The following is a 22,138-nucleotide window of genomic DNA, read 5'->3' on the forward strand; positions in this document are numbered from 1 at the left end:
ATTGTGGATTGGAAAGATCCATATCATGTGTAGTCTCTACTCACCCAAATCAATTGAAGACTGTAATCTCTGTTTTGCAGAATTACGCGATTGTCACATGCTGTTGCAGGTCAGACAGGTCAGCATTGTTTTTTTTACTGGTGCATAAGACAATGGATCTCCTCGTTGCGGATTTCGGCCTGGCCTACGCATTAAACTTCTAGAACAAGATTCGGACTGCTCTGATTTAAGGAGACAACTGCTACAGGTTGGAGAAGATGAAACGTCTCATCTTTTGTTGAACAAAATTCAGTTTCGATTTGACTCATGCTGTACTACTGAGCAGGAAAGTGTGAATTTGCTGATTTCCTTAAGAAGGTAAACTTGAGCGATTTCATTCTTTGGTTACACTTCTACACATCACTCTCTTGATCTATACAAAATGTCTATCACCTTGGCTTGTTTCATGCCTTATTAGCTTAGCGTAAAAAGGAAAATGCGTGTTCAGCGAAGAACGTTCACATCAATACCGCAGTCGGCATAGTCTTTAATTACAGCTTAAAGCTCTATTGTATCTCTACCACTGCCAAATTGGACTTCGGTCTTATCCTTCATGCCGATGCCAGGTGTGACGCAGACTACCTATCATATCATGCTGCTATTTGCTCTCCATATCTTGCATTGCTATTGTTTGTAAGATTCACAAGATGTAGAGTTCTGCTGAGTTGGGTTATCCTGAAAAGCAACCACCAAACGAGGTTTTTGTGTTAAGTTCTACGAGTAGTATCCACAGGACACCGTCTTCAACTCGACACTTGACGAGCATGACATGACTTGGCAAAACTTTCGAATCACATTTCAACCTCACCATCATACAAAGCAATTGATTTCTTCAGGATATTCATGTTGATGTACGAACAGGTAGAGAATCTCGAAGCAGTCTACAAATGCAATTTGGGAGCAGGCAGGCTGCCGCCGCCACACTAGCACCTGCTAAACTAGAGTATAAAGCGGTAGACGTTCTAATCTGCAATCTTGCAATCACAAATTTTACACTGCCACTATGTCTAGAAACCGGAAGTTACTCAGGCCGTTGGTACATCTGAGATTACCTTGATGTGACGTCCGTAGTTTTAGTACAGAACCAAATATATTATCATTATCCCAACATTCGGAAACGAAAGACTTATTGCTGCACTTTGTTGACACAATTCAGAATAAAATCTAAAGGAGAACGTAAGCTTGAAAGTTAACTAAGAAATCAATTCAGAAAAGTGGAAAATATAGGTCATCAAGGAAGAGACGTGTACAATGATCAGAGTGGAAATAAAAAAAAGAAGCTACGCAGTAACATTGAATTCATCTCTTCAGTCAACAAGGAACAGATACAAATAATGCCCAGTGGCTTTAGTGGCAATTGGGAGTACAATAGGAGCGGATCTATAAACAAATCCATTGCAACTCGACTAGCGATAGAAACCAGGCCACACAACTCAAACGGTAGTCGTTTGAGTCCTTTATGTGGGACGGAAGAGAAAAAAATTAAAATACTCAGTAACAATCAACTCTTTACTAATCTGCCGTACTGCAAAACTGAGATAAGTTCCAACGAGAAAACAGTGCTCAATCCATAATTGGGACTGGAAAAAATCTATGAACCATTTTGGATGTGATTAAAGTTTCATTAACACAAAGCACTAAACAGCAAAAGGGAGGAATGACTTCATAAATTTCAAATGTATCCTGCAAGTCCTCCACCCTCCCAGCCTAGGCGCAGCATCTGGTCCACAACCTTAATGCTCAACTGCAACAATCAAGCAGTGCCCAAAGAATTTTAGTGCGAGAGTTGCAAATGAAGAGAACCGCATGAGTTAAACCACCAAGCGAAAATACGAGGGAACTGCCATCAAAATACATGCAAATTGACACTTAAGCATTGCAGAAGAATATTGGTCATCCTTTCAAAACGCACACTAAAAACATAGCAGAAGATTTCAATTTCTACAATAACCAGACGAAAGTGAATTCATTAAACAGGAAAAATGAAGAACTTAAGACAGTGAAGCGGAATTAACTGAAGGGTCTGTGAAAACAAGAAGCTGTTTGTCAGCAGTAGACACTAAAAGGTTGGTATTGTCGCTGTTCAGAGCCATGGCTGTAATATCTTGTCCTCTCCTGAGCATAAACTTTTGAATGACCTGCCAAACCAGAGATCAACAAGCACTCTGTTAACCATCTAAAAAAATTCTTATTCTTTCCCAAGCGGACAATAAATCAGAGAGGAAATGAGGCCGAGAACATAGAATGTGCAGGTAGCTTCACCTCTAGCGTGTGAAGTTCCAGAAGAATGACAGCTGGTTGAGGTTCAACATGCAGTTTCTGTTGAAATTCTGTTGAGCCCCCTGCATCTCCACTTCCCAACCCACCTGACTCCTTGAACCGGCGCATGTTGCTTGAAGTGTATCTTATCAAACCTGATTCAGATCTTCGCATAACAATGGATGCATCAGATCGCGGATATCCCGAGGGACTCCGAGGGAGAACATCAGAGCCTGGATGCTGGGTACCCTGGGGAAGCGGGGGTTGATTCCCTCTTGAAATCTTACAATTAGCGGAGTGCATTTTGGACTTCCCCCCACAAGAAGGACATGAACCAACTATGGACCACTGAGGGGAGTGCTGACCGCCGTAGCGTTCCGCGTCAGAGTCTACGGTGGTTTTGCGAGGAGGCGGCCTGCTGCCATCGGGTAGTAAGCAGCTTGTGCCTACTACAGCATGTAGCCCGTCTTTCGAGATAACAATAGAAGAAATGTTACCTTCCCAAGAAGGCAACAGCTTGGCTGTCACTAATACACCATTAATTGTGAAGCTCTGAAGTACTCTAGTAGCTTTATCAAAAACAACTATAATACCTTCTGGTGACAATGCAACAAGATCGGCTCTATCAACACCAAGACGTCGCAAAAACCTTCCCCTGGTAATTGAATGCAGAAGTACTCCTTTCGTTAAAGAAGATGTAACTACCAAATCAAGGTCTGCATTCACGCAGCATGAGACTAGTTCATCTACATGTCCTCTCAACACATGCAGTGGTCCTTCCAAACGCCGTCTCCTCAAGTCAGCAATTGTATTTCCTTCTCCTTCATGATTTGATGTACCTCCAGCAGCAGATACAGATGCAGCTGCAGCTACAAGTGAAGGATCTGACATACCCATGGGCCCGGCACCAGTGGATGTTGCAGAGCTTCCATGAAATCGCCAAAGTAAAGCTGTGGAATCTCGTGACCCTGTCACTAGAACACTTCCATCAGGAGAAAGTGCTAAGCATGTAACAGGAGCACAATGGCTTAACGCACTCTCAACTGCGTAAGCAGTGTCTGTCGCCACCAACTTAACAGAATGGTCTGCGTGTCCACCTGCACAGTATGTGAATACAAGGTTAGGGTGATCAAAACAGAGGCAATATGCCCTGGAAATCCTTACTGCCGATATCGATGCGAGTAAGGATCTTCTTCGACAGACTCAACTGGAAGCAGATTGCAATCAGCCGATTTTTGTTTCGGGAAGTAGCAGGATTCTATGCAACAATTTCACATTGAAGCAGAGTTCATTGCAAAATAAAAATAGCTAGGACGCGCTCACTCCACGCTGATAGAAGGCAAATCCTACATAGTACTTCATAAATATGGAAACTTGTCGGAACATCAATATTTTGAAAATTGAGGTCTGCAAACTATTTGATTTGCAACATCCAGATATGAGTGGTTCGAAACAGTTCAATTCAATTTTCAGAACCCAGTCACATTAACAGATCAGAAAATGGTGCAGACCTGTTAGTAAGAAACGGCCGTCTGGAGTAATTGCAACAATAGAACCCAGTTTTACACCCGCAGGAGAAAGAGCCACTGCCCTTGGGAAACGATTCTCCTCATCATCAGTTGGCCGTGAAAACATTCGCATCAAACCACTACTTGATCCAATATTTGAACGACCATGCTGAAACAAAAATGGCATGCCTCTACCATCTGGTGTATTAGGTTGCCACTTCTGCACGGCTATATGGCAGGCAGGAGCTTTCATGTCAACAGTCACGACTGAGTCGTGTGTGGTCCGTAGCTCTTTAGCAGGTAGATTTAGTCGGTCAGGACTAGGAACTGCATAAGCTTTGGTAGTGTTGGGGTTCCGGAAAATAGTCTGCACAAGTAACTCGTGTCAATGCGCATTTTTTATTAACCCTCTGAAGACATTGGTGTGATACTCACTTCAGCAAATGGAGCCCATTCAGGTTCCAATGTCCTCGTAGGTTGTCCTCGTAGGGTTAAATGAACATCAAAATAAGAGAGATATGTTCATATAAAATAAAACCTAATGTTACCTGCAAATGTAGGACTTCAGCAAGAGGCAGTCGCTTAATATGAGGCACAGTCAGCAGTTGGGACGGTGTTTGCCCAAAGTATGTAATCTGATCCTGGGTTGCCTTCCGTAGCACCTATGCAATATTCGAACCAATTTTGAAATCAAGAAACAGTTGAAGCCAATGTAGATTTATTCTCAAAACCCGGAAGAAACCATTAGAGAAAGGAGATTAGACAGAGTAGGAAATTGGAAAGATTGTAGGATTAGAAGAACAGTAAAAGACAGCCAACTACTCAACAACTAACTAGAAAGTAGATGAAGGGTAGAAAGTTATAACAGTTCTAGGCTATTGGAAAAATACAAACTCTATCATAACTGGATAGCTAAACCTTACCGGATCTGTAATTTTATCAATATCCACTGAACCTTCGTAGGTCATGTAGAAGAACACGTTCTTTGCAGATATAGCAGCTGGACCCCTCTGCTTATACCTGCATAGGGAAATTGAGCGTAATAAATGAGGCATAACTAGAAAGATTACAAACTTCATACTGGGGTAGCAACCGGATTTACAACAAATTTCAGGGTCCTTAAACTAGTTCTACGGTTGACACAGCAAATAAGGTACTTAAAAGGTCAGTACCCAAAAATAAGGTCGATCCACTCATTCAGATGTTCTGATACATATTCACTCTCTAGTGCAGAGCGATGCTTATATATAAAGTCCTCTGGGCTTGAGGCCCACGGTGGAAGCTTTACGTCCTCTGCAGATCAACAAAAAAGTGATCAATAATGTTTTACTCAGGCGAGGACGTGGAAGCAATTGTTTTAGCAGAACATCCTAGCAGCACCTTGGGTCAAAAATCCCATCCTCACCATGCTCTTTGAACTTTTCGCATTCATAATACGCACACCAGTGCACCATACTGTCTACGACAAACAATAGATCGCTAGTGAATACCACGTGTGAACCTGTCTTTTGAATCTATTTGAAAATTAAAAAGACACAATTAAAAAAAAGTGCTTATGCGAGGTTCTGTAACGAGTTAAGTGAAAAATATACTATCACTTCTGTTGGACGATCATAATTCCTCAAGTATATCACAGAGAATAGGTATAAAGAACGAGGTTATATACCCAGTGCACTTAAACCACAATCTTTCAAATGTCAAAGAATCATAGACAATGTAGACATACCGAGCTTGTCACCCTTCTGAGTTCGTCCCAAATCTATGCGGTTCCCATTTTTTAGAGCTTCTGGCAAGTAGAATAGCTCAGGAACCTACAACACGTGAACGAATATAGAATACACAAGTTTAGTCCTTCCGTGTTCGTGCAACTGTCAGAATATCCTGCAATATGAACTCCTAATTCAATAAAATATCAAACGGCCCACCTCACTCTAAACCAGAAAAAGAAATGGTGTCACAATTCCAAATGGCAGCTCCATAATATCGCGAAGTACTCCTTTCGAGTAAAATTACTTACCAGTTCTTTGACATCACTCATATCCTCCAAGACACCATTCCAAGTCGAGCCAATATCAGAAAACATACGATCTGCATGATCAAATTTCCCTCCTTGCAATTGAATAGCTAATGATGAATAAGGCTCAACGCGTACAAGATAATAGAGTACCTGCTCCACAACCAGGCCATGATAATCAGAATGGTTGGTAATAGGTATTCACGATAGAACAGCACAACACATCCAAAATGAAGTGAAGTAAGCACAGAAAACGATGTCAGCCACCGGAACTGGGCACATCACAAATTTGAAAAGAAAGGATAAAGGTTGCCTACCGTGCCAGCACTTGAGTAATGAGAGCCATAGTGAAACTTAGGAATGACAGGGTCGTCAAAGTTGTCATATCGTTCCAGAAACTTTTCTAATCGAGTGGGATTCAAGGCACCAATAGGCTACATGCATGACAGCCATTGAGGTCAGGGTAGAACACCATATCATAATCAGACTACACTTCATATTGAAGGGATCTTCGCCACTCGCATTCAATGTTGATTGTTACAATTGAAGAAGACAAATTACCACAAGCTGAAACTAGTCCAAGCGACGAAGCAGACAGCTCCAGCAATTAAGATACAAATTGAATTTGCAAGTTCTTTAGGAACATAGTCAGAACAAGAAATACCTTTGATAGGTCTCTATATACATTTGGGTCGTTCAATTTCAGTTCCTCTGAAGTGTAATCGGCAAGAACCCACGGAAACACTGGATACTGCACATCAGCAATTCACGAGATGAAGTCAATCAGAGCAAGCGTTCACAAAAAAAAAAAAAAAAAAAAAAAAAAAAAAAAAAGCCTACGATTTTACATCAAACAATAATTTTGTCCATTCATGAATTGATAAACATTCTTTAGTGGCGCTTAAAAGCCGAGCAACATCTCTACTGACCGTAGGTATGGTGGAATCAAACATCAGGAAGTACATGTGGTCAAAAATACCTGTGTCATGTCATTATAAGTTCTGCCCGCTAGCGTATTGAGCTGCATCAAGTACGAGAAATTCGTGATCTGCGCAGGCAATGTAGCAAATCAATGTCCATAACATGTAGCATATGACTAAATTGGTCGATCACTAATGAATGAAGTAAGCAGGCATCTGATGCCATATTTTGAAAAAACTTGATCACAAACTCGAAAAAGCACTAATTATTCATTGCATTTCTCTGTTGTATGATCCACCAGTAAACCACATTTCATCAAACTGATATATGATGGCTCTAATAATTTCAGGGTATATATTTCTCAAAAAACTTTCGAACTAATCGTTGAGACAAGGTTTCCAGTTTGATAAAAACAGCAGCAAATGGGAAGACGAACTCATTGTTTGATACGGTAATTAATCAGTCTACCTCCCGACGAGCCCAACGCTCTGTCAGTCGAGTCCTCTTCAAGAGCTGCTCTGGTCTCTGTAGATGAAAGAAAAATAAAGAGCACAGGTTAATTGCTGGTAAAATAATACTGAAAACAGCAAAATCCCTGTATTATCATTTCATACTAATCAGAAAGATAGTAGAATCTAGTGAGCTTATGGATCTGGATTCGACGACATGGACAATTCATGTTGTGCGGCAGCTCATTTTGCAAAAAGTTGTCAACCTGTGTCCCTGCATATACTGTGTTGAAATAAGGGGGCTTTGCTTGCACAATTGCCTTGTAGACTCTTTGTCTAGCATCCACAGTCTGCAGATACATAATTCAGTTAGAATCAAGGAAAACATGACCTCCCGCACATATATTACCCAGGTAAGCTCTTTTTCCAATTTCAAAACAAAGAAAAATACTCCAAGTACTACATGAGACATAGCATATTCAATATCTTGAGTGTACAAATTACCCCAAAATTGAAGAAGAAGTTTGATCTGTCCACCATGAAGAGCTCTAACGCACTTCTTCTTAATGAGAACCTGAAGTACACCACAATAAAAATCAATGGAAATTAACAATGCAGACCTCAAAGTTAATTGGCAAAAATAAGGTAGTGAACACTGATCAACAAACATGAACTCATCGATAGCACTAGAGACTAAAATGTACAAACCTGCGGCTATGCACTTCTCGTAAACTCGAAAGTGGCCACAACCTATCTTTAGCACCAGCTTTACGCTGTTGACCCCTGTCATTGAAGTTTTCATTTTCTACCCCATCTACCATTTCCCAATCATCCTCCTTCTCAAGCATGCTCGCAATTCCAGATTCGTTGATGTAGACTCGATCATCGATCATGAAGCAGACCCTCTTAGTTGTCACCTATATAAGGTAAAAAATTGCTTTAAGGATCATCACCTCCTTGATTAATTTGTGAATTCAAAATAGACACTTCTTTTGAATGAAGCAAACATTGACCGAATGAATAGCAATATGGTTTCGCAATAATGATAAACCAAGCGATGAGAATCAGACCCCATGCAGATTTAAGAAGGCAACACTCAAACAGCTCACTGACCTGAAATCTTCCTCTCCAGACGTTCAAAGGAAGAATCATCGCAGCAGGAATCTCGAGAATCAACTTTTCCTTGAGTTCTGTGGACATGGCTGCTGCAACTGCTGCAACAGTAGTAGCATTAGAGGCTTGTGAAGGGACTGACACGCTCGACCTTGATTCTTCAACCACAGTCTCAGGGGAAGCGTCCTTGTCCATCTCCTCGGTTCCCTCTTCCCGCTCTTGAGTCTTCTCTTTCAAGTCATCTTCATTAGATTCTTCAAGCGCATCCTCTTCCGGTGCAAGTTTGGGAGCTCCTTCAGGTAATGGAGTGCTTCCTAAAGATTGAGAGATGGTTGACTTCTCAGGTTCCTTGTAATCAGCTGCTGCTCCATGATGATCTGTGCCTTTGTAGCTTTGTTTCAAGCGCCGCCGCATGCGAAGAGAGTTTTCCATAGAGTCTAATTTCCAAAAGATCTGCAATAAAGCGGCATATGATCCAGATTTAAAGTAAATAAATTATCTAGTCTTAACACTGCCACTTGACTAGACCAGGTCCCTATCAAAAAAAAATACGGCACGTAGATGCACGTTTTTACCATACTATTTTTAAAGAAGCTGGACAAAAAAAACTCACAGCAGGCGTGGACATCAAAGGGAAGTCATCAGCACAATGACTTCTGAAGTATGGTTTTCTTTAGTTACATTTAGCCATAAAGAAAGCCGATGGACGTAACGGATGTTAATCAAGCAAAACTGTAGTAGAGAGAGCATAGCAAACTTACACGTGGAACCGGTCCCATCGGATAAGAAAATGTTCCAAAGTGAGATTCCATCTCCTGCAGCCGGCGTAAAAGAGATCTCCAGGCACGAACGCCCATTGTTGATCCAAATTCCTCTGTAGCAGCTATCATTCCACGTCTATCCACCTGGAATGATGATCAAAAACGAAAAAATGAAATAGGCAGAAATGCTGAAGGATCAACACAATTTATTAGAAAGACAATCACAAACCCAAGGAGTAGGACTTTTAGCATCCTTAACTAAAAGTTATGATCTTGCAAAACTTCAGGCGCTGCTCTCTCATTCGGAAATCTCAAACAAGAAGAAAATGAACAATCTGAAAATGTAAGATCTCAAAACGTGCTCAAACTAGTACCTCCGCTGATTGCATTTTTTGAGCCTTTTCCAACATATTTGAAATCATTCCAAACATCCGATGGGGATGACTGGTTGCACCCTTTGCAGTCGAATCACCCAAGCCGCCGCAGTCCAACCACATGTTGCCCATTGTCTCCCATATGTTCCAGCGTTTAGCTCTCTCTTTATCAGTAAGGCTTCTACGTTGCCCAGCTGTTGCCATGGCGACAGCACCTAAACCACGACCTGAGCCAACTCTAGCAGCACGTTCCTGATCCCTTGCAGCCGCAAGGGCAGCAGCTTTACTTGCTGCTTTATCCGCTGGAGTCTGGGGCGCTTCAACATGTTCTGGAGCTTTATTAAATGTTGGAAAGCTCAATAACCTTGGAGATCGACGATCTGACTCTGAGTCACGTTTTCTGTGGGACCCTTCACTACCACCCACCCCAGCAGCTGCCATTGCCAGCGCCATTGACGCAGGTGGAGAAGCAAATGCAGCAGCCCAAGCTGGTGAGATCATGGCCAGAGCTGCCTGAAGAGAGATATTCTTCATTAGTATAAGGTCTTGCGGTGAATCACAAAAGAGCTTGCACCACTACTGTCTTCAAATGAGACGGGTACATGATGAACAGGTGCACTCTAATTTCAGATCTCGGATTTGCAATGAAGCCCTAACTTTAGAAATAGAACCAAAACATTCAGGACATATACATATCAACTACTCTACTCCCAGCAGAGAGGTTCAGAATTGGTCTAGCGTGAAATCGTGAAACTTAATGGGTAAATTACCTCCAGTGGATGCACATCAGTGGCAAGAGGACGATCTTCCACAGCAAGTGGACTTTGACCCTGTGAATCCGTCAGTTCATGAATGCCTGATAACAAAGGTCGCCAGCGTCTCAACAAAGCAGCAAAAGGAGGTATAACAGTCTCCATGTATCGCTGGCGTAGCACATCTCTGTCCTCACTCACTGAATGCCACACCTATACAAATGAACAAATCATATGAAAGTATCCTCGCATAAACAAGACAAAGAATATACTCCGCTGTCCATGCAATTTGTAAAGATTCAGCGAGACCCCTGAAATGTAAGGATCACGGAAAAGCCAAAGCACAAATCCTCTCATATTCGCAAAAGAGCAGATACATGCAATATTGATGTCCAAAACGAGTAATGTTATTAATTTCTCTTGACTTCAGGCGAAATTAGAACATAGGTATTCAAAATATTTTTTAAGCTTGAAAATTCATCGCTCACGCTATTATTGACTGAAAGATAATATGTTGTATCTCGAGTAAAAGGGCTTACCTCAGAGTACAAGATGCAGCAAGCAACCAAAACTCGTTGCCTCCTTGACTCGGAAAGTTGCATTGTTAGTAGTGGTGCGAGCACACTGCAAAATCCAGCGATCAGATAATTTCATACAAACTTAATTCAAAGATCTAATCATTATCAGGAAAAGTCCCCCGGAGTCAAAACCCCAGTAGTTCATCCGTGCGAACGCTGTTGTGACAAACTAATTCTATTAGGCATGCGGATTCATTTCTTAACATCAAAAGCAGTGCGACAATGAAAATACTACTGCAAAAATAATTTGATGAATCATTTCAATTAAATGGTTGTACGAACAATTACCACCACAGTAGTGAACCTTTCGCCTTTGACGCGGATAACTCCTGGAAATAGTCGGATCCGAAACTCCACTGTCCACTTGAAGTTGTAGACCTCCGATGCGCACTAGGAGGCACAGTTTCAATTCTGTTATCGTTTTCCGCTGAAACACCTTCAAAGATAGGTTCCCCTAGGTCCTCCTCTCTCAATGCCAGTAGCGTGATCCGAAGCATGGCGAAAAAAGGCTGGTCGCTGTCCAATAGTTGCTGAAGCTGCAAACACCCAGAGCCAGAACCTGCAGTACCAGATATGAAAACACCTCCACCGCCAGCTCCAGGACCGTATTGATCAAGCAACAGAGCTTTCAACATAGTAACGGCTTTCTTCACCAGTGGAAGTTCAATCCATTGCCCATCGGCATCTTTATGAAATGCAGAAGACCAAGCCTTAAAGCCACCTCCACCTCCACCCAGAAGACTTTCTTTTGGAGGAAGACCAACACCGTACCACATGCGGCTTCGGCACTTCCAACTCTGGGCTAATTCAAGGCCATAACTACCATAACATGCAAATGCACACCGAACGGATTCATAGGGCTCAGCTGCTGCAGATGCAGTCAGGCGTTCCATAGCTGTGGCAGAAATCTGCCCGTTTTCATCAGCCAATGTGGCCAAAATCTGTCACAGAAATGAAACAATGTTACGGTTCTTAGTCATAACAAGAGCAATGTTTCAATGAGATGCATACTTAGTTGCAACGCTAAACCATCCATTCAAGTCTTGAAACTATTATCGGCATTGAAAGTTCAAATGCGTCCACCCAAATAAGAGCAGCTAACCCTAAACCTGCAGGTGTACATCAACATAGATACAAGGAGGGTGGAACTTGAGAATTGACTATACAATCAACAACATTCAAATGTCAAGGGAGAGCAACGGGAGTCAGAAAGATGCCTCAAGGGACAAGCTGCCTGTTTCAGAGTCGGATGGTTTTTGAGATAGAGACTTCTCTAGAGAAGGTCCAAGTGCATCAAAACCACTGAGAGCAAATCTCCGTGATCCAAGACACTCCAAACTACCATCGAGACCCTGGGAAAATGTAGAAGAAGTAGACCACCCAGGAGCTCCAGACTTGGTCAAAAGAGTCATTTGATAGGCCTGTGTTTCCAGGCGCAAGTGATCCTCGACCAACATCAAAAGGACAAGTGCATTCTCAGACAGAGACATAGATAGAGAAGCAACAGCCTCAGCTTCAGCCTTAGCTGTCCGAGGAGACAAACCTTCTGCCGCCACACCGGCAGCGGCGGCCGCCACAACTTGGGTCTGACATAAAATATAAACAGCAGTAATGTTACTCAAATATACACCACTGTAAACTTCATCTATGGTTATGCAAGTCAACTCCCATATATGCATGCAAAAATTCAATCATATGGAGCCACCAGATTCTGAATTCTCAATGCCAGAAATAAGGGAAAGTTAGGCTGGAAGAGAATCAAACGATTCAGTGACAGTTGTGAGGGCACAAAAAAAGTGCAGTAAACCAGTCCTGGTATATTCCAATAGAGGCATAAAGGCCACACTCTTACATACCTGCAGTTGTAACTCGCTAGAAGCAAAAGACAGCAAGCTGCAGAAGATTTTGCGCTTTATAACTGGAATACACACTTCCCTTCTGCATCAATACCAACACCGCATGATAAATGAATTAGAATTAGTATTGTCAATTAAAAGTTATTAGATTACCCTCAAGAAGGCTAAGTACTGCAGTAAGAAGAGTCAAAAGTGCATACTTTAGGCGCTTTTCCCCTGTACTTAATCCTCCACTCAATGCCAGCCACTCTGCACAGTGGATAGTTGCTTCCACATCCTAATGGGAAAAGTTTTTCTGGTTAGCGAAATCGACTTTTGTTATCAATATCACAGCAGCAAGAATATAATAATATCCTCGGCATCAGATCACCTAACACACTAGGAAAAAACCCAACGATTAAAAAAATATAATGGAGAAAAAAAAGGGTCGTCAAAGCGAAATTAGAAAATTTCGAAGTTAAGGCTTACCTTCCAACCATCCTTCAGACGCATGGAGTGCTCCAACATGATAGTCAAGAAACTATAAACAAGATCCTCAATCTCCTCGGATTTGTCGTTTCCTTCGCTGGAATCGTTATTTCTCGCCTGAGGATACACATGGCCGCATTATAACTACCGAATGGGATAATCCAATAGTTACATCCCCGTAGCACATGTACCACACTAGTGCTTCATCACACCCTTCTTCTAATCAACATAAAACATAATATCTTCGGCCAAGTTGCAAATCAAACCTAAGATCCCAAATAGCTCACCTCATAATTTGATATCAGAATCTCAAGAAGCCACTCTGGCCATTCAGGCATTGCTGTCAGCAATGTTCTGTTTTCAGGATGAGTACATGCTAACAACAGCACGTCCTGCAATAAGGATCCTCGAAATTTTAGTGATGACAAAGAGTATGTCAGTACCGACGAAACATACATCAGATGATTGAACTAACAGTGGAAATCTGCACGTGGCTTCATCAATGCGGATTCACTTCAAATTGCCACGGAAGATTTTGTAGGTCACAAAGCTATTTGTACTGAAGAGTATATTCTCTCACCTGAAGAACTCGAAGCTGCAGTTGAATAGGAGCATAAGGAAGTGTACGCAAAAGTACAACAAGTAAGGGGATATTCTCAAATCGATGTCCAACGTCATAAAGGGCAAGTCGGTCGTCTGCTAGCAATGGTCCATTCTGCAAATTCGAAGACAGCACGTGCATTAGCAGCCTCGCACCATCATCTGAAGATCCTTTACTGAACAGGATGAAGTGCAGTTCCTGTAACCTAACTTAAAGATAAGACTACGTCTTATGTGAATAAAAAACTAATGTAGAAACTAGTGCCCAGCAATCGCTGAGAGACACTTTTAAAATTGGTCTTAAAATTCAATTCAAGTTGGACAAAACCTCACCTCAGACCTCACAAAGGCAGGCAATAGTGCAGTATAAACATTGACAGTCATAAGCTTTCTTGGAGCAGATTGAAAAGCCTTTTCCAAGGCAAACAGAAGCCATACGACAGCAGTTGCTGCTACTCCAGTTGTACTTTCTCCGGAGGAGCTTACCCCAGAACCAGCGGACGAAGTGGGTGGCTGAGAAACTGCCATTCCAAAGCTCATAACTTTTAAGTGACCTCCAGAAACCAGAGCACCAAGCAAGGTTACAATACCAACGATGATTCCATCAGAGTGATCTACATTTCGAAATTTATTGCGTACACTGTCAGCACTTATTGATGAGCTAATGCCACCCAATGTTCCGGCAGCGGGTGCCTTATGCGCGGCTGAGCGTGATCGTGCAACAGACACAACCGTCTTCGTCGGAAGAGGCAACTGAAGATCATCCTCGTTAACACCCCTGGATCCGTCGGAGACTCCAGAAAACCCTGAGCTAACAAGTTTCCCAGTTTCCTCTGTCTCTTCGGTCAATCTACTTCCCTCACTGTCCACCTTAACATCACTTGAAACTTCACCATCGTCCTGCTCACTTGTGATTTGATCACCGACATTATTGATGAGATCCTCTAGTCCTAGGTCCGTAGCTTTGGTGGACGTGTTACTTAGACCATCGTCCGACTCTGCTTCTCTTCGTAATAGACTAACAAGCATTTCAACACCCCCATTCGCAAGGAAACTCTCAGCAAAAGTAGCTGCTTTCGTGGTGTTGGGTTGAACCACCAGTCTATAAATAAGATGCAAAACTCGCGAAACCTGCCATAAATAAATTACTAGTTAGCAACCACCACCAAAAATGGAGGTTGAACCCCATCAATTCATGATAAGAAAATTACTTGGGCCACATCTAAAAGCTTCAGACCAAAAAAATGAAAAGGCTATTCTGGAATTTCTGCAGCGCGCACACAGTGCAAAACCAAGCACAGTATTCCAACAACCAATGTCATCGCATCAGGTGGGACGCAAATAAGGATAAACCAACCTGATTAGGTTGAGGGCAGTCAAGTACAAACTGAACCAGGGAGCACACATCACCACTTAATGCCGGGCCGTGGGTGGATCCAACTAACAGCTCCACTACCACCAGCAGCTCATCCACCAAGGCATTCAGCTCTCCGCCGTGCCGAGATGATTTATCATCAGCAAATGTAAATATAGAGTTAGGTTCTGGATTCAACCAGTAGCAACGGCGGCAACAGTCCAATAGCACCTGAACAGCATTTGCACCCCTCATCGTGGCGGCTTCGGTGTAGACCATGTCAGCAAGTGTAGATAGAAGTTTCTTCTGTAATCCATAAGAACATGAACTCCATAATTTGAGGTCAAGTAGCAGACTACTGAACAACTGGACCTTGAGAGTGACGTGACTTTGAGGCGCTTGGGCAAGAGAAACAACAGCTGCCACGAGTTCTTCATCTCTTTCCTCTGTCTTTGCTTGCTCATTAATTTTCTTCTCCAGGCCTACAACAACAGGTACACGGACAAGGTAACCCAATAGGTTCGCCAACAACCGAGGTGCATGGTTCCTTACAAATTCTTCTGCATTTCCAGGGTGCTTAAGTGCCAAAGATAACATCCTGAAAATTGGGGCTGCCAGCAATGCAGTTGAAGATGACACTTCTCCCTTAATAACAGGTTGAATAGAATCCTTGTCGACTGCTCCTACAGCCAACGGTAGTAAGGCCAATGGCCCTCCCTCTCCCACAGCCCAGATAGCCTCTGAGGGCCTAATCCTTGCAGCAACATGGACATGTCCCAAGACTTCTGCAGGTTTCCTATGGGCACCTGAAAAACAATCAAACATATCATAATTGGAACGATCTGTAAAAACTGCCTACAATACAGTGACTTGTATGTGACACAAATTACGCATTTCAACAGAATGATATGCTTTGGTACTGGTACGTGTAGAAGACAACACTACGAGTCTCCATTAGGAAAAGCAAACCTGATGCTCCCGTGGGAGATGCATCCGGGCAAGATCGGCCGTTCAATAACTTTGGATGATAAAGAAGGTGAAGCCTTGGACCCAGCTCCAAATCTAGAGCTGCACTCTCCTCAGCAGCGGTAGCTGCTTGTTCGTTGTTTGCAAGCCAAGGAGATCCAGACCCTGCTCCGAATGAAGACAGGGCGTCACCTCCTCTTGAAGCCAACTGTAACATCCTCTCCTGCCCAAGTGGCTCTTTAAAGATATAGATTGGTCCCATCTCTGCAAACAATGGACACTGTCGACGACGTCTCTGCAATCCAGCCATGACAGGGGGTGGATTGGTGCCAATGCAGCAGAAACTAAGACCCCTAGAGAGGCGCGGGAACACCAGAGGGCGAGATTCATACAGACGCCCATCAATATATAATCTCATCTCATCCTCTGCTTTACCAAGTAGACTATGCTTGTGTGTATGCTCTAAACCCACAAAATACCAACGTTTACGCTTGAAGGCATGTGTAAAATGTAGCGAAGCTTTCCTACCTTTTCCATTGACACTCTCTACTACTAAAAACTGACCATGAAAATATGCTTCAACTCCCAGATTGTCTACAGAAAGGAAACTGAAGAGCCTGGGCATGTGAGCTGTTCCTTCCCCAGCAAGAGCGCTGGCCGCGGCAGCAGCTGACATAGCAGAAGATTTACCAGTCTTCGCAGCTGCGGCTGATGCAATAGCAGCGGCGGCGGCGGCTGTATTCACTGTATCCGCGAAAGACTCAATGTACAGCCATGTTGCAAATGCATAACCATTCAAAAATGGCCATTTACTCTCCCCAGGACCAAGTAATCCAGAGCTTTCACCATCAAACTCAAAGCTATGAGTAGGTCCACGGGTTTCTTCTGCAGACATTGCTCTCTCAAGAGTGTGCAAGAGATCCAAAGACTTTCCAGTTACAGATATTTTAGCAACAGCATTGAGCCATTCTCGAAGATGTTTCACAGAGAGGCAGTGGGACCCAAGAGCTTCAATCGCATCTAAAAGGAACCCTGTGTCCCAGCTATCTGCACCTTTCTGTCGTCCGACTGTTCCCAGAACAATTCGCTGGTATGCCACAAGGAGAATTCGCAAAAGTCCAGCTGCGGAACACATAGCTCGGTTTCTGGTGCAGGCTTGTAAAACCAATGCCAACGCTTTAGCCATCATTGTTCTAGGCGGCATGCTAGTCCCACTGTCGCCCTCACATGGAAGCCACGGAAGAATTTCCCCAGCCACTATTGCTGCCCCCGTACTGAGCATCATCCCAGGTGCAGATTCGTCATCCACATTATCCAAGTCATCCATACCCCCCATCTTTGCGATTAATGCTTCCACTACATACTTTGCCGGGTTTTCACCATCACCAGCATCTCTTGTACCGAAAACCTCCTCTCCTCCAACCACCCTTTTCAGTTTGGCTAAAGTGGTTCTATCAGTACCCTGGATCACAGAATCGATGAGATTCAAAAGCTCGGGAGAGAGCTTGGGCATAGTTTTTATTTCCTTCTGCAAATGTAAAGCGCGTTCCGATGCTAAGGAAAACTGTGAGCTGTCAACAGAGTGCGCCGGCCTGATGGCAACTGCCACTTCTGGCTCAGTCGGACCCAAATCTAGTGACCTGAAAGATACTAAGCCTCCACTAAGCTCATCGGACTGATTAAATGCCATCTCCGCCATGGTAGGCCCATCTGAAACCGCAGTCTGCTTTACTGAACTCATAGGTGGTTTCTCTGGAGTCGTAGTCGGCACCTCTGATATCGCAGGAGGTTCTTCTGGAATCGATTCTTTAGGAAATGAGGGCGGCTTTTTTGAGGTCAAAAGTGGCTCTTCTAAAACCGGCTTTCCTAGAACTATAGTCGGCACCTCTGACATCGCAGGTGGCTCTTCTAGAATCGAATCTTCAGAAAACGAAGGTTGCTTTTCTGAGGTAAAAGATGACTCTTCTGACACCGGCTCGTCTGGAATCGATTCTTCAGAAAAAGGAGGAGGCTTCTCTGTGATCAAAGATGATTCTTCTAAAACCGACTTTTCTGGAATCGATTCTTCAGAAAACGGAGGAGGCTTTTCTGAGATCAAAGATGATTCTTCTAAAACCGGATCTTGTGGTATTGAAGACGGCTTTTCACTTATCCCAAAACCATTGACCGGGGTCACTTCAGAATCATGGTGATCCGGACCCGATTCCATTTCAGGATTCTGAACGTTGTTCTCCATAATCACATTGGCATGAACGTCAAATGTCTATTGCCTGCACAATTACATCGTAGCGCAGAATATCAGTACTATGATTGTATACGAACATGAGATCGTCCAAGTGATCCTTGTTACTAAGCAATTGCTGCCTTACTGAGTGGCTGGTACATCCTCTGGTTACATCATTACACTGGTTTATCAAAGAGTGCTAGCTTCTCGACGAATAGTCTCTAATCAACACGGTATTACTTCGAGCTGCACGGAAAACTGTTTGCTTGGTCCGAAACTTACTGGACCGTGATTGACAGAACGACCACCATTACATAACCCTGTTCGTACAAACTGCACCCAGAGGGCTAGAGACGAAGGATGCAGGATAAACCCTACTGTCAGAGCGCAAATAGAATCACTTCTTCGGTCATCTAACTTACGACGTGAATTTTTTTAGAGAGAATCGAAGGGGGAAAAAAAAAAACTCACGGACTCCTGCGAGCGCGTATTGAGAAAACGGATGTGATTGGATGTTTAAACCCTTTACGAAAATCAGGTAAAAACCCATATATAATCCTTTCAGCTTTCTGTGTTGGTTGTCACTCGAGTAATCCTCAAATACATGAATGCACCGTATTCGTTCAGTACTTGCTAGTCCAGAATACTACAGTTCCATGCTTAGGCAACGCTGAGTCACGTACTAAATATTTATTTCCACATTCTACTCCGCCTGGATTGAGTAGCAGTAAGAAAAAGAGCACACCCAAGAAGATATTGGCGATTAAAATTGGACCCGTCGATAGTTTCCGCATAAATGACATTGAGGTGACGAAAAATCCAGATCCTTCAGGAGCTCAAATCCAACACCAGCAAACTCCAATCCCCAGCACTAGTAAACCATTCTGCAACGACCAAAGCAGATACAAGTTTCCCAAACTAATTAGATCCAGCTAATAAGAAATCTGAAAATAAACAAATACGTCAATGAACACGTAAGAGGGTCTGAGTAGAATAATCTCTAACCTAGTGATAAGCTAGAATCTTCCTAGTTCTCGACAGACAGTATAATGTGCGCACTGTCACCCACTACTTCTAGCACGGAGAACATGAAAAAATTCTACCCAATATGTGTCTTGAAATTGGGAAACCTAAAAGTCCTATGCCTGATTCTAAATCATGGATGCACGATGACTAGTGATCAAACCACTAGTACATTAGTTACGCAATCACTGAAATTGCTAGAATTGTACCCCAAAAAAATATTCTCAAGCTCCAAATGAGAGACAAAAATCGCAGGCAGGAGGGAAAAGAATGACCAAAAATTCTCACCTATCCTCAGCTCACTCAACCCTGTTAATGCTAGCTCATGGGTAGGTCAGAAACCATAACCCGGCTACGTCTCCACCCCATTACACTAGCTCATGAACTACAAGTGTCGGTACAATCTCATAACCCTAAATGCGACTTCGATCTGTAGAAACAGAACGTCACATTCCCAGTCCGCTTTCAACCCCACCTCCCCCCACTCAAAAATGCGAACCGATCGAACAAACCCGAAACTGATCCATCATCGCGCTCGATCATTACTGACATGCAATATCAGGATGGAGCACGAATGAACTCTATCCTCACACTCTCCACACGCCCAACATAGCGACATTCACCTGAAAGAAAGAAAGGAAAAAAAAAAAAAAAAAAAAAAAAAAATCCTTGGAGGTGGAGTAACGACCTGAAATAAAAAAAACAAATCCAAGGAGCGCGAGATCCTCCGTGGGCAGACAAACGCGCACCACAATCAGGCTCTAGTTCCTCCTCACTCACTCCCCCGTGTAGGGTGTGCAAGGCGGTAGCAAAACGGCAGATAGTCGGCGACGATGTCCGACACCAAGCACGCACCCACACAAACGCACGATCACTAGCCTCTCCCTCCCTCGTCCTGGTCCTGGTCCCACGTTGCAGACTGGGCAAGCCACGAAACTCGACGTGAGTCCCCAGAGGAGTGTCCCGCAGTGGACAGAAATCATAGCTCCAAACCCTCACAGAAGTAGAAGAAGGAGAAGAAGAAACGGTACTTCTTCCTCCTCCTCGTGCTGCTGCTGCTACTTCTTCTCCATCCCGCCATCGCCACCATCATTGTCGTCGTCATCCTCATTCCTCGTTCGTGGCCTCCTCGTTCGTTCGTTCGTCGAGTTCCACTTCTTCGTCGCACTTCTTCTTTCATGGTGCCCGCTCTTTCCCTTCTTCCTCCCCCGCCCTTCTTCCTCGTCTTCTTCGTTCAAACTTCGCCTCCTCCCCCTCCTCCTTTTCGTGACTGCACCCAACTTTAGACACACAATTACTTGATTTTACTATTCTATGTAGTGACCTTGGTTGATGACACAATTACTTGATTTTACTATTCTATGTGGTGACCTTGGTTGATGTGTTGCGGTTCTATCATGTTGAGAGTGAGTTGTTGAGCATGTCTGTTTTATTTTTGTGGAAGTTTGTGTCGTGATTTCATGTGTCTTTGTAAGTCTTGTTTTCGTTTTTGAGGTGTTTTGTTTCAGTTACAACATGGTTTCATGTAGCTTTTGGAAAAGATGGAGTTGCTTGTGACATTAAGGACTCAATTTTTTTTATTGTTAGAATTTTTTATTCTGAAATTTATAATGTTTTTTTAAAAAATATATATATATTTAAATTTAAAAAAAAAAAAAAAAAAAAAAAAAAAAAAAACTTGTATTGTTGTATTATGAATCATGTATATAAAATAAAATTGTCGATGTCTCACATCCAAGGCCTTTGATTGGTTGCTTTTTTTTTGTCTTAGTGTTGATCTTGGACCTCTTCCCTCTCTTCATTGTCCCAATGCAAGTCTAGTTTCTTCATCCCCTTCTTCCTTGTCCTAGCACATAGGTCTCAATTCCCTCTTCCTTGTCCTAGCATAGATTCCAATCATCTCTTCCTTGTCTTGATGCTGATTTGAATCTCCCTTTCATCTCTTTCTTGTCTACTCACACTTGTACCAAGATAAAAAAGAGATAAAAGAGAAAATTGGAACTTGTGCCAAGACAAGGAAGAAAGAGATGAAGGAACTAGGACTTACACCAAGTCAAAAAAGAAAGGGACAAAATTTGAGATCCATACCAAGAAAAAGAAAGGCAATCAATTTGTGAGGAAAAATTTCCCCCTCACCCCAAATTACAAGATGGCCTCAATTGAAAGTTGCTTGTAATTGGTGGTGAGAACTAGAAGTAGCAATAAACAAGAACAAAAGAAGGACAACATCAAACAAGTGAAACATGTGCAATCAAGCAATTGTACACTATAAAACTAGTCACAGTTTGTTCACTAGATTTTTACCTAGTAAAAGATAAAAGTAAAAAATAAAAAATATATTTTAGATAGATAACTTTTTTATCTTTCCAATGACATAAAAATCATGTAATTCCAAATTACTATGAGTAAGTTATGATAGATTAAAGATAGAATGTAAATAATAGAAAAGTTAAGTGAATAATTTTTTACCTCAAGGATAACTTACTTAAGGAATCAAGTGTTCGAACCTCACCAAGGCTCACAAGTAGTATATATTGGTTTTCTAAAGAGACCTTGAGGCCTTATTCTTATCGTCCTACCTATACCCAAGGTGCTACAACCCATATGGGAATTATGCACCTTTATTCCTACAAGGACTATACTATCTACTGGTCCTCCTATTTCTACTAGTAAAACTACTTTTTTGAATTTTTGACTTCAGTACGGTGTTCAAAAACACTCAATTAGCCTAGAAACCTTGTGTAGTCTTCAAATCTAGTTTCATTTCTTCATAGTGGCTCTCAAGGTGGTAAAACTTAATTTTACCAAAGTCTTGAAATTTTCTCTAAAATTCATAAAAAATCCTAAATAAATTCTAAAATATCCTATAATCTTTATAT

At 42.5% G+C, this 22,138-nt stretch overlaps 1 protein-coding gene across 4 annotated transcripts; it reads right to left on the bottom strand.

The window, feature by feature from the left end:
- Window positions 1–1,365: 1,365 nt before the first annotated feature.
- On the bottom strand, window positions 1,366–20,089 carry LOC112277472 (BEACH domain-containing protein C2). Of its 4 annotated transcripts, none has more exons than XM_024509851.2 (32): window positions 19,948–20,089; window positions 16,016–18,282; window positions 15,050–15,852; window positions 14,026–14,823; window positions 13,673–13,807; window positions 13,380–13,484; window positions 13,093–13,209; window positions 12,825–12,901; window positions 12,625–12,706; window positions 11,986–12,354; window positions 11,057–11,709; window positions 10,730–10,814; window positions 10,209–10,403; window positions 9,439–9,951; window positions 9,065–9,208; window positions 8,304–8,756; window positions 7,899–8,107; window positions 7,695–7,764; window positions 7,457–7,540; window positions 7,210–7,266; window positions 6,800–6,868; window positions 6,485–6,571; window positions 6,138–6,254; window positions 5,824–5,973; window positions 5,533–5,617; window positions 4,979–5,099; window positions 4,730–4,826; window positions 4,355–4,468; window positions 3,810–4,173; window positions 2,302–3,395; window positions 2,055–2,177; window positions 1,366–1,783 (listed from the first exon to the last, which is right to left on the bottom strand). In XM_024509851.2, exons 2-32 carry the CDS (start codon window positions 18,246–18,248, stop codon window positions 1,712–1,714), a joined length of 9,675 nt encoding a protein of 3,224 aa, XP_024365619.1. In that variant the 5' UTR covers window positions 18,249–18,282; window positions 19,948–20,089; the 3' UTR covers window positions 1,366–1,711. The 4 variants fall into 4 exon arrangements, with proteins under 4 accessions (XP_024365619.1, XP_024365616.1, XP_073387349.1 ...); XM_024509848.2 differs by lacking the exon at window positions 19,948–20,089 and adding an exon at window positions 18,982–19,122; XM_073531248.1 differs by lacking the exon at window positions 19,948–20,089 and adding an exon at window positions 18,920–18,938.
- Window positions 20,090–22,138: the final 2,049 nt, after the last annotated feature.

This window comes from Physcomitrium patens, chromosome 25, assembly GCF_059467195.1.
Source record: "Physcomitrium patens ecotype Gransden chromosome 25, ASM5946719v1, whole genome shotgun sequence".
NCBI classification, from domain to species: domain Eukaryota; kingdom Viridiplantae; phylum Streptophyta; class Bryopsida; order Funariales; family Funariaceae; genus Physcomitrium; species Physcomitrium patens.

Coding starts and splice junctions, on each gene's coding strand:
- LOC112277472 (XM_024509851.2), bottom strand. CDS start 18,248: ATGGAGAACAACGTTCAGAATCCTGAAATGGAATCGGGTCCGGATCAC. Junction 10,404..10,729: donor GCTGCATCTTGTACTCTGAG/GTAAGCCCTTTT, acceptor TCATTTGTATAG/GTGTGGCATTCAGTGAGTGA. Junction 5,974..6,137: donor ATTACTCAAGTGCTGGCACG/GTAGGCAACCTT, acceptor GTTGTGGAGCAG/GTACTCTATTATCTTGTACG.